Source organism: Chiloscyllium plagiosum, chromosome 43 (genome assembly GCF_004010195.1).
Source record: "Chiloscyllium plagiosum isolate BGI_BamShark_2017 chromosome 43, ASM401019v2, whole genome shotgun sequence".
Classification (NCBI taxonomy): Eukaryota; Metazoa; Chordata; class Chondrichthyes; order Orectolobiformes; family Hemiscylliidae; genus Chiloscyllium; species Chiloscyllium plagiosum.
The window spans coordinates 16,071,591-16,083,401 of NC_057752.1; the positions used below are offsets into that span (position 1 = coordinate 16,071,591).

Genomic DNA, 11,811 nt, shown 5'->3' on the forward strand with positions numbered 1-11,811 from the left:
TGAAAAGTGTGAGGTAATGATTTTGGAAGGATGGACAAGGCAAAGGATGTTAGGACTCTTGGAAGTATAGAGAGGCCTTGGTGAGCATTTCCACAGATCCTTGATGGTAGGACAGAAAAATAAGGTTAGATTTGAATGATGGAGGAGAAAGTGAGGACTGCAGATGCTGGAGATCAAAGCTGAAAATGTGTTGCTGGAAAAGCACAGCAGGTCAGGCAGCATCCAAGGAGCAGGAGAATCGACATTTCGGGCATGAGCCCTTCTTCAGGAATGATTAGAGTGATGCTGGGCTTTTGCCTGAAACATCGACTCTCCTGCTCCTCGGATGCTGCCCAACCTCCTGTGCTTTTCTAGCACCGCTCTAACTAGACTTTGATTTCCAGCATCTGCAGTCCTCCATTTTGCCTAGAAAAATAAAGTTGTTAGGAAGGATACTTGCCTTTATTAATTGAGGCATTGAATACAAGAGTAAAAAGGTTACAATTGAGCTGCACACAATGTTATGTAGGCTTAAAAAGGGCTGGAAATGTGTTGCTGGAAAAGCGCAGCAGGTCAGGCAGCATCCAGGGAACAGGAGAATCGACGTTTCGGGCAAAACCCCTTCTTCCTGAAGAAGGGCTTATGCCCGAAACGTCGATTCTCCTGTTCCCTGGATGCTGCCTGACCTGCTGTGCTTTTCCAGCAACACATTTCCAGCTCTGATCTCCAGCATCTGCAGACCTCACTTTCTCCTCATAGGCTTAAAAAGGGTCAGGCAGCATCCAAGGAGAAGGAGAATCGACGTTTCGGGCATAAACCCTTCTTCAGGCTTATGCCAGAAATGTCGATTCTCCTTCTCCTTGGATGCTGCCTGACCTGCTGTGCTTTTCCAGCAACACATTTTCAGCTCTGATCTCCAGCATCTGCAGTCCTCACTTTCTCCTCAATGTTATGTAGGCGACAGGTGGAATACTGTGTCAATCTGGTTGTGACACTATTGGAGGGATGTGATTCCATTAGAGTGAGTGGAGAGGAGATTCACAAGATGTTTCCTGGTAAGACTAATACCAGCTGCAAAGAGAGGCTAGATACGCAAGAACTGTCTTCTTCAGAGCACAAAAGGCCAATAGGAACTTAATTGAGGTATACAAAGTATTGAGGGCCATAGATAGAATAGAGGGTGAGAAACTTTGACTCTTAGAAGAGTCAATAACCGGGAGGAAGCTTTAAGGTTTCAAGGTTTTCAAGGGGATTTGAGGAATAATGTTTTCACCCAGAGGTGAAACCCTCTGCCTGAAAGGACAATAGATGTTGTATCTCTCAAAACATTTAGGAAATGTACAGATGTGAACTGAAATGTCAGTATACATGGCTTTGTACCAAATGCTAGGAAACTGGATTAGAAATATTTGGTTTGCTCACTGAGCTGGTGGGTTTGTTTTCAGACATTTCATGATGTCACCATGCTAGATAACATCATCAGTGATCCTCTGGTGAGTGGTTGGTATTCTGTCCCACTTGCTATTTATGTGTCTTGGTTTGTTGTGGTGGATATCACTTCCGGTTCTGAGGTTGGTAAATGGTATCCAGATATGTGTTTGTTAGTGAAGTTCCAGTTTGAATGCCAAGCCTCTAGTAATTCCCATGTATGTCTTTGTTTAGCCTGTCCCAGGATGGATGCATTGTCCCAGTCAAACTGGTGTCCCTCTTCATCTGTATGTATGGATACCAGTAATTGTTAGTCATATCTTCTGGTGGCTAGTTGGTGCTCATGTATCCTGGTGATTAGTTTCATGCTGGTTTGTCCAATGTAATGTTTGTTGCAGTCCTTGCTGGCTATACTGTACATTATGTTCTGCTGGCTGTGGGTATGGGGTGGATTAGAAAATATAAGCACTTGATGACTAGCACAGACTTGATGGGCGAAAGGGTCTTTTTCCATGCTGTAAGAACTCGGATTCTAAAAGATTTCAGTAAATTTTTCTGAACTGAAAACAAATTAAACAGAGTCATAGAGACATAAAGCACAGAAACCGACCAGTCAGTCCAACTCATCCATGTTGACAAGATATCCTAACCTAATCTAGTTCCATTTGCCAGCACTTAGCCCATATCCCGTAAACCCTTCCTATTCATATACCCATCCAGATGCCTTTTAAATGCTGTAATTGTATCAGCCTCCACTGCTTCCTCTGAAAGCTCATTCCATTCACGCACACCCTCTGTGTGAAACGTTAGGTCATAGGTCCCTGTTATTTCTTTCCCCTCTCACTCTGAACCTATACCCTCTTTTTCTGGATTCCCCCACCGCAGAGAAAAGGCTTTGCCTATTTATCCTATCCATGCCCCTCATGATTTTGTAAACCTCTACCCTCTGCCTCCAACGCTCCAGGGAAAATAACCCCAGCCTATTCAGCCTCTCTCTATAGTCTATGTTTGGAAAGTTAAAATTCCCTACGTTAACCACCCTATTATTTTTACAGATAACTGAGATCTCCTTCCAAGTTTGTTTCTCAATTTCCTGCTGACTATTAGGAGTCTACAATACAATCCCAATAAGATGATCATCCCTTTCTTAATTCTCAGTTCCACCCAAATATCTTCCTTAGATATATTCCCAGAAATAACCTCCCTAAGTGCAGCAGTAATGCTATCCCTTATCAAACATGCCACTGCCCCTCCTTTCTGGCCCCCCTTTCTATCCTTCCTATCGCATTTGTATTCTGGAACATTAAGCTGCCAGTCCTGTCCATCCCTAAGCCATGTTTCTGTAATTGCCATGTCCCGGTGCCATGTTCTTCACCATGCCCTGAGTTCAGCTGCCTTCCCAACTGTACCAGTCTCAGACTGTTCTCTTTCCTCACTACCTCCCTGGGTTATCACCTCCCCCCGCCCCCCCCCCCCCCCACACACACACACACCTTACTAGTTTAAATCCTCCCAAGCAGCTCTAGCAAATATTCTTGCAAGTATATTAGTCCTCTTCCAATTCAGGTGCAATCCATCTTTCTTGTACAGGTCACTTCTACCCCAGAAGAGATTCCAATGATTCAAAAATGTGAACCCTTCTCCCCTGCACCAGCTCCTCAACCACGCATTCTTCTGCTCTATCCTCCTATTCCTACCCTCACTAGCTCATAGCACCAGGAGTAATCCAGATATTACTACCCTTGAGGACCTCCTTTTTAGATTCTTGCCTAACTTCTATATTCTACCTTCAGAATCCCACCCTTTTCCCTTCCTATGTCATTAGTTCCAATATGTACAATGACCTCCTGCTGATCACTCTCCCCTTTGAGAACACTCTCCACCCTCTCTGAGATATCCTTGATCCTGGCACAAGGGAGGCAACACAGCATTCTGATTTTTCACTGCTGGCCACAGAAAAATATGTCTGTGCCTCTGACTTGAGAGTCTGCTATCACACCTGATCCCTTGGAACCTGATGTAACCCTCATTAATTTAGAGCCAGTCTCTATACCAGGAACTTGGCTGTTTGTGCTACATTCCCCTGAGAGTCTATCATCCCCTACATTTTCCAAAGCAGCATACTTGTTTGAAATGGGGATAGCCACTGAAGACTCCTGATTCTGGATTAGTGGTGCTGGAAGAGCACAGCAGTTCAGGCAGCATCCAAGGAGCTTCGAAATCGACGTTTTGGGCAAAAGCCCTTCATCCGGGAAAAAGCTGATGAAGGGCTTTTGCCCGAAACGTCGATTTCGAAGCTCTTTGGATGCTGCCTGAACTGCTATGCTCTTCCAGCACCACTAATCCAGAATCTGGTTTCCAGCATCTGCAGTCATTGTTTTTACCACCACAGAAGACTCCTGCACTACCTGCCTATCCCTCCTACCTTTCCTGGAGTTAACCCATCAACCGAATGTATCTCCCCTCCTATAACTGCCATCCATTACAACATCTATCTCTTCTCAATTCCTCATGGCCTCTAACTCCCACTCCACCTGGTCCATGCAACGTGATAGGATTTGCAACAAAAGACAGTTCCTGCAGACATAATCATCAGTAACATGGAAATTCTCCCTAATCTCCCACAGCCAACAGGAAGAACATATCACTCAACTAATGGCCATCTTTACTCCTTCGCAATCTACAGACCCAGAAATAGCACCATCTTTTTGCGCTAAAAAAGTGCTCCAGGCTAACTTAGTACTATGATTTATGCTTTTAAAATTTAATAAAACATATAATCAAGAAAGAGCCCACTGTACTCGCTACTGTTGACTTACAGTAAGGCTACACATTAAAAACTATGCACTTCTCAGTTCCTGTGCTGTGAACTCTCCCACACAGTTTCGTCCTAGGTCAACTGTAAGTTTCGCTATTTGTTAATTTTTCCCAGACCCACTCTGATGTTCAGAGATACATGAACTCAAACAGCAAAGGCAGTATCTGCAGATTCATTGCTGTCTCTCAGACCCTCTCTCATGCTCTCTCTTCTTCCCCCCCCCCCCCCGCCAACTGACCACGTAGTCGCTGCCTTTTGTGTCTCTTCCTCCACACTTATAATCTTTGTTTTCCCACAGTTCCAAAACAATGCAACAGCATAGAAAACAGTGATTACGGCTCCTGGAATTGGAGGAAATCACCTCCAACACCTAAAATACCCCCAAAACATGGAGCAGCTGTTATAGCCACAAATTTTTCTCGTCATCCATCTTGGATTGCCCAATATTCTTGATCTTGACTTTTGCTCTCCCAGTTGTAAATACATTAGTCAAACATCTTTTCATTAAAATCAAAAGAGTTTTCAGTTACCTGGTCTGACGAATACTACATGACTTCATTGAAGTGTACAAAATCCTGAATGCTCTTGACGGGGTGCACCTGAAAGGATGTTTCCCCTTCTGGTGGAGGGCAGAATTAGGCAGCACTGTTTTAAAATTAGTGATCACCCTTTCAGGACAGAAATGAGTGAATTTTTTTAAAGACAGCCTGTTAAGGCAATAAGAGGTTGGGCACATAAACGTTGGAGAAGACGTTTGATGAAGTCTTCAAAATTCTGAGGGATCTTGACAAGTTGATTGGGAACAATTGTTCCCATTACCAGAATAGAATCAACATTAGGTAAACCGTTTACAGCCACGGAGTGGTTAGGGTCTGGAGTGCACTGACGGAGAATGCTGTGAAGGACTTTGTAAAGGAAACTACCATTATTTGAAGAGGGAAAAAAGTGCATAGCTACAGGGATAAAATATGGCAATGGGACTAGCTGAGTTGCACTTACAGAGAACAGGTGCAGAAGTAATGAACTGGATAGCTTCTATTTGTGCTATAATGAAGATTCTATAAATTGGAATGGGTTGGCCTGTTAACAATGAATGCACTATAGCATATTCAGATGACTTGAGAATACATTGTACAAATACAAATTATTTTGCTTTCGGATTTAGTTGAGGCCCTATCTTTTTAATGAGATGCGTTATCTTCTTTTCTCCCCCCCTCTTTCCCCACCAAACCACAACTACCTGTCAAATGCAGCATACCACTGTAAATGTGTGGACACCTGGCTAACACAGACAAAGAAGACCTGCCCTGTTTGCAAGCAACGTGTTCTGCGTTCAACTGGTGATTCTGAGTCTGGATCTGATATGGAAGATTACCATGAAGATGATGAGCATCAATCAGAGCGCACACCACTACTCCACGCAGCTTCAACCTCTGCTACGCACTCATTTGGCTCCATGACCAATTCCCTCGCACAGCACAGCGGGGACCACTCATCAGATTCCAGTCAGGATGGTGACAATGGTGCCTGTGCTGAGGGGGTGGAAGTTCTAGACCACAACCAGGAGAATCAAAGTCACTCTTCAATCACTACAGGATCTGGGTCTGAGCCTAACCTCAATCCTGGGAATGTTTTTAATGTGTAGTTAGGAACCTTGGGCTTTGTACTGTTCTAATGTGTAAAACTGTAATCATTGTGTGACTGCAGCTCAAATAGGGCTTTATTTAGAACTTTTTGGGGGAACATTTAAAATACATATTTAAGTGTTAACAGGGGAGGTTCTGCTGTTCATGAACAGTGAGTACAAGCTGTAACTGCGCATGGGTGTGTTGCTTGATACCAACAGAATACAAACAGCCTCAACTCCCTTGTAACAAATAGGCATTCAGTAGTGGGCAGGGAATGTGATCAATAGCTCATTAAATACCAATGTGAAGAAACTTTTTCTTCCATGTTCTGTAAAATGAGCATGAAATTAAAAAGCACAACTACCTGGGGCCCTTGCTGGTACTATACTACAATCCTTTGTCTGCGATCTATAATCATCTAGAAGTGAACTACACCCCATTGCTCTGTTTCTGTTCTCACCATGATAATTACCTGGTATATTATATATGCTTCCTAACTACGTAGCGACCTTCTGATGTATGGAATCTGAACTCTGAAACAGGGCTGGGTGCTACTGGTACTTGCAGTATCTCCCAAAGTTATTCTGACGTTGGGAAGGTGACCACAACAATATTTGTAATGTTCATAGTTCCCTTTTTATACTAAATTTTGTAATCTTGCTCAGCAGAATGTTCTCTGGTTACAATTGTGAGATTAATTGAGCAAGCAATTATTGATAAATTGGGATCATGCAGAAGACAGGCTGCTGAAGGGGGAATGAAACCAGAATCAAAGACAATAGAAATGGTGTAGTCCTAGCTGTCTGTTGTAATCATTTCCACTGTTCTGGTTTATTTTGCTGCTGTGGCTGTTTCCTCATTTTACCAATGATGGCTGTACAGAGATGAGGGACTGTGTCCAGGAGCCAAGAATTCCAGACTGCTACCTGTTGATCTTTCACCCTGAATTACAGTCTTTCACTGACAATAAATGTGCTGAAGTAACATGACTGACTCGAAAATCAGTTGTAGTAACTGACTGCATTTTGAATATTCCAGGAACTGGTCTTCTTCCAAGGGCAAATACATAGGAGGAAAAGTTTAGAAGGATATGGGCCAAGTGCAGGGAATGGGGAGTTAGCATTGATGGGCCAAAGGGCAAGTCTCCATGCTGTGGGACTCTAGCTTGGCTTGTGCTTGTGACCCAGTAGTATTGTAGGATTTCATGAGATAATTGTTTGTATTTTGTGCAGGAAAGGAGAAAACAATTGTGTGATGGTGTCAAGTTTGATTTATTCCAGATTTCAATTACATTACAAGGAATCACAAACTCTACATTGCTGACCACCATACAAATACAAAGAACAGAGTGCTGTGGGTACTGGAAACCTGAAATAACAACAAAGTGCTGGAGAAAGTCAGCAACTCTTACAGCACCTGTGAAGGGAGATACCAAGTTAACATTTCAAGTCCGTAATGCAAGCTGGTGAGGTTTTATAACACTTTCTGTCTCAATTTTGTGAATATAGTTTAGAGAGGAGTTAGAGGTAGATAATGCAGGCATTGTTGGAAGTCGAGGCCTAATATTGAGTATGTTTTCTGTGGTAGTCCTTTCAGGAGCAGCTCCATTTGAATTGGCTGAAATTGGTGTGTATTGTGATTGGAATGACAGTAGCTTTTATCAAATGCCAAACTAGATAGGAGCAAGTATAAAATGTGATATGGAATTGACACAAGCTATCATAAATGATATGTTCCATGCTTTTCAAAATCTGGTTAGTTACATTTTATAATAATGATTAATTTTTAATAGAGTTTGTAATTATCTAAACACATTTCTGTCAAATTTACTAGCTGCTCTGTCACACAGTGAGCAGCTGTCTCCCTAATGCAAACAAGTTAACTGTGAATCTGGATGACTGATATTTAAGTCATCAATCAAGACTTTCCGATCTTCAGGTAATTGGTGATTGGACAAGCTCTGAAAAGTAGTGGTTAGGACCTTTTAGATATTCTGAAGAACTGAATAGTAGTTGACCGAGAAGTTTTAACTTCCAGTGGGCAATTTGCCCATCATCTGGACCTCTGTGACCAAGTTTCCAACTTTAAGTTCAAGTCAGAAACTTTAAACGGTTCCAACTCTCAGCCTCAATAGTTAGCCAGGAAAAATTAGATTCAACTCCTCAAACTCCAGGGTAACTATGAAACTGACCCCCTACCCACACTACCTGATCCATCCTACTCTCTTGCCCTAGTATCACATCATACATATTTCTGGCACATCAACCCAACCAATCCATATGCCCCTTGGTACCCTAACCCTTCTAATACTCACCTTGCACTCCACCCACAAATCTGGCCCTCTATACCCTCTTCCACTTGCCTCCCACGCATCTTCACTCAGTAGCTGTGGGATCTTTGGACATTTTACTTTCTGGAATATGGCAGTAATCACCAAAAACATGGGGAATAGTTTCTGTGACAATTCACTGTAAGCTGCCTCTGTGATTTGCTGGACTGCTAGAAAAATCCCGGGAATAAAACTGGATATCTTTTTATTTGAGCAGTTTGAAAATAGGGATTCTTGTGAATGAATTTGTCATTCCAGGTCATGAGGAGGCCAGTTGGTTTGTTGAGTCCATGCTGGCTCTCTGTGGAGTAACCCAACTAGTCCCAATCTCCTGTTTCTGTTAAGCACCCACCCAATCTCCAGTTAAATCACTCATGGAATCCACTGCCATCATCCTTGTTGTCAGTGTGTTCCAGGTCATTGCCACTCTGCATTAAAAAAAAGTCCTTTTTCAGATTCTCCCTGTAACTCTCTCCCAAATCCTTAAATGTGTCCCATTGTCCTTGAGCCTTCAGTGAATGGAAATATCTGTGACTGCCATCTCAAAACTTGTCACAACAACTTGTGGCCACTTCTATCGAATCCTCCCTCAAGCTTTTTGGTTCAGTCTAATTTATAATTTTGGGCATAATGTTTCTACAAGTGAAACTCAAGTTTTCATATATACTTTGCCATCTTCTGTCTCAATATGTCCTTTTACATTCAAATCTGTGTATGTAAATGACAGATGTCTCTGTGCACATTCTTTATACCTGTATAACCATTAAGTCTCTCTTGCCTTTCTGTCCTTCTACGCTTCACCTCACCGTTCTCTGTCAAATATTCCACTTTCCTTTTGTCTATTCGTTCTGCTGGGCTGTCCTGTTCCAGTCCTTTGGCATCATCCTCACTGTCTCCCATGCCTCCAGGTTTGATATCATGGGAAGACATTGAATTTTACTCTGTATATACTTTGATCCCCGTTCCTGAGGGAATACCACTATCTACAATCCCCCAGTCAACTACTTAGAGTCATAGAGATGTACAGCACGGAAACAGACCCTTTGGTCCAACTTGCTGCCTTATGGGCGGCACGGTGGCACAGTGGTTAGCACTGCTGCCTCACAGCGCCTGAGACCCGGGTTCAATTCCCGCCTCAGGCAACTAACTGTGTGGAGTTTGCACGTTCTCCCCGTGTCTGCGTGGGTTTCCTCCGGGTGCTCCGGTTTCCTCCCACAGTCCAAAAAGATGTGCAGGTCAGGTGAATTGGCCATGCTAAATTGCCCGTAGTGTTAGGTAAGGGGTAAATGTAGGGGTATGGGTGGGTTGCGCTTCGGCGTGTCAGTGTGGACTTGTTGGGCTGAAGGGCCTGTTTCCACACTGTAATGTAATCTAATCTTGTCCATGCCAACCCAATCTAGTCCCACCCACCAGCATCCAGACCATATCCCTCCAAACACTTCCTATTCATATACCCATCTTAAATGTTGCAATTGTACCAGCCTCCACCACATTCTCTGGCAGCTCATTCCATACACATACCACCCTCTGCATGGAAAAAGTTGCCCCTTAGGTCTTTTTTATATCTTTCCCCTCTAACCTTAAACCTGTGCCCTCTAGTTCTGGACTCCCCCACCCCAGGGAAAAGACTTTGTCTATTTATCCTATCCATGCCCCTCATAATTTTGTAAATTTCTATAAGGTCACCCCTCAACCTCCAACGCTCCAAATAAAACAGCCCCAACCTGTTCAGCCTCTTCCTGTAGCTCAAATCCTCCAACCCTGGCAACATCCTTGTAAATCTTTTCTGAACCCTTTCAAGTTTCACAACATCTTTCTGATAGGAAGGAGACCAGAATTGTATGCAATATTCCAACAGAGGCCTAACCAATGTCCTGTTCAGCCGCAACCTGACCTCCCAATTCTTGTACTCAATACTCTGTCCAATAAAGGAAAGCATACCAAACACCACCTTCACTATCTTATCTACCTGCGACTCCACTTTCAAGGAGCTATGAACCTGCACTCCAAGGTGTCTTTGTTCAGCAACACTCCCTAGGACCTTACCGTTAAGTGAATAAGTCCTGATAAGATTTGCTTTTCCAAAATGCAGCACCTCACATTTATCTGAATTAAACTCCATCTGCCACTTCTCAACCCATTGGCCCATCTGGTCCAGATCTTGTTGTAATCTGAGGTAACCCTCTTCGCTGTCCACTACACCTCCAATTTTGGTGTCATCTGCAAACTTACTAACTGTACCTCTTATGCTCACATCCAAATCGTTTATGTAAATGACAAAAAGTAGAGGGCCCAGCACCGATCCTTGTGGCACTCCACTGGTCACAGGCCTCCAGTCTGAAAAACAACCCTCCACCACCACCCTCTGTCTTCTACCTTTGAGCCAGTTCTGTATCCAAATGGCTAGTTCTCCCTGTATTCCGTGAGATCTAACCTTGTCAATCAGTCTCCCATGGGGAACCTTGTCGAACACCTTACTGAAGTCCATATAGATCACATCTACTGCTCTGCCCTCATCAATCCTCTTTGTTACTTCATCAAAAAGCTCATTCAAGTTTGTGAGACATGATTTCCCACGCACAAAGCCATGTTGACTATCCCTAATCAGTCCTTGCCTTTCCAAATACATGTATACCCTGTCCCTCAGGATTCCCACCACTGAGGTCAGGCTCACCGGTCTATAGATCCCTGGCTTGTCTTTTCCGCCCTTCTTAAACAGTGGCACCATGTTTGCCAACCTCTAGTCTTCTGGCACCTCATCTGTGACTATCGATGATACAAATATCTCAGCAAGAGGCCCAGCAATCACTTCTCTAGCTTCCCACAGAGTTCTCGGGTACACCCGATCAGGTCCTGGGGATTTATCCACCTTTAACAGTTTCAAGACATCCAGCACTTCCTCCTCTGTCATATGGACATTTTGCAAGATATCACATCTATTTCCCTACAGTCTATATCTTCCATATCCTTTTCCACAGTATTTTCCACACTGATGCAAAATATTCATTTAATATCTCCCCCATTTTCTGCGGCTCCACACAAAGGCCGCTTGCTGATCTTTGAGGGGCCCTATTCTCTCCCTAGTTACCCTTTTGTCCTTAATATATTTGTAAAAACCCTCTGGATTCTCCTTAATCCTATTTGCCAACGCTATCTCATGTCTCCTACTTCCTTTATACTCTTCTAAGGATTCACTCGATCTATCCTGTCTATACCTGACATAGAGAGAAAGTGAGGGCTGCAGATGCTGGAGATCAGAGCTGAAAATGTGTTGCTGGAAAAACGCAGCAGGTCAGGCAGCATCCAAGGAACAGGAGAATCGACGTTTCGGGCATAAGCCCTTCTTATACCTGACATATGCTTCCTTCTTTTTCTTAACCAAACCCTCAATTTCTTTAGTCATCCAGCATTCCCTATACCTACCAGCCTTCCCTTTCACCCTGACAGGAATATACTTTCTCTGGATTCTTGTTATCTCATTTCTGAAGGCTTCCCATTTTCCAGCCGTCCCTTTACCTGCGAACATCTGCCTCCAATCAGCTTTCGAAAGTTCTTGTCTAATACCGTCAAAATTGGCCTTTCTCCAATTTAGAACTTTCAACTTTTAGATCCGGTCTATCCTTTTCTAT

At 43.3% G+C, this 11,811-nt stretch overlaps 1 protein-coding gene across 5 annotated transcripts in view; it reads left to right on the forward strand.

Annotated features, from left to right (window-relative positions):
- Positions 1-6,837, forward strand: part of LOC122543409 (E3 ubiquitin-protein ligase RNF167-like) — a 127,556-nt gene extending 120,719 nt beyond the window's left edge. For all 5 annotated transcript variants that reach the window (XM_043682120.1, XM_043682117.1, XM_043682116.1 and 2 more), the window contains one exon: positions 5,479-6,837. In XM_043682120.1, coding sequence (XP_043538055.1) covers positions 5,479-5,870 — 392 coding nt within the window. In that variant the 3' untranslated portion in view covers positions 5,871-6,837. The remainder of the gene's footprint in view (positions 1-5,478) is intronic.
- Positions 6,838-11,811: the final 4,974 nt, after the last annotated feature.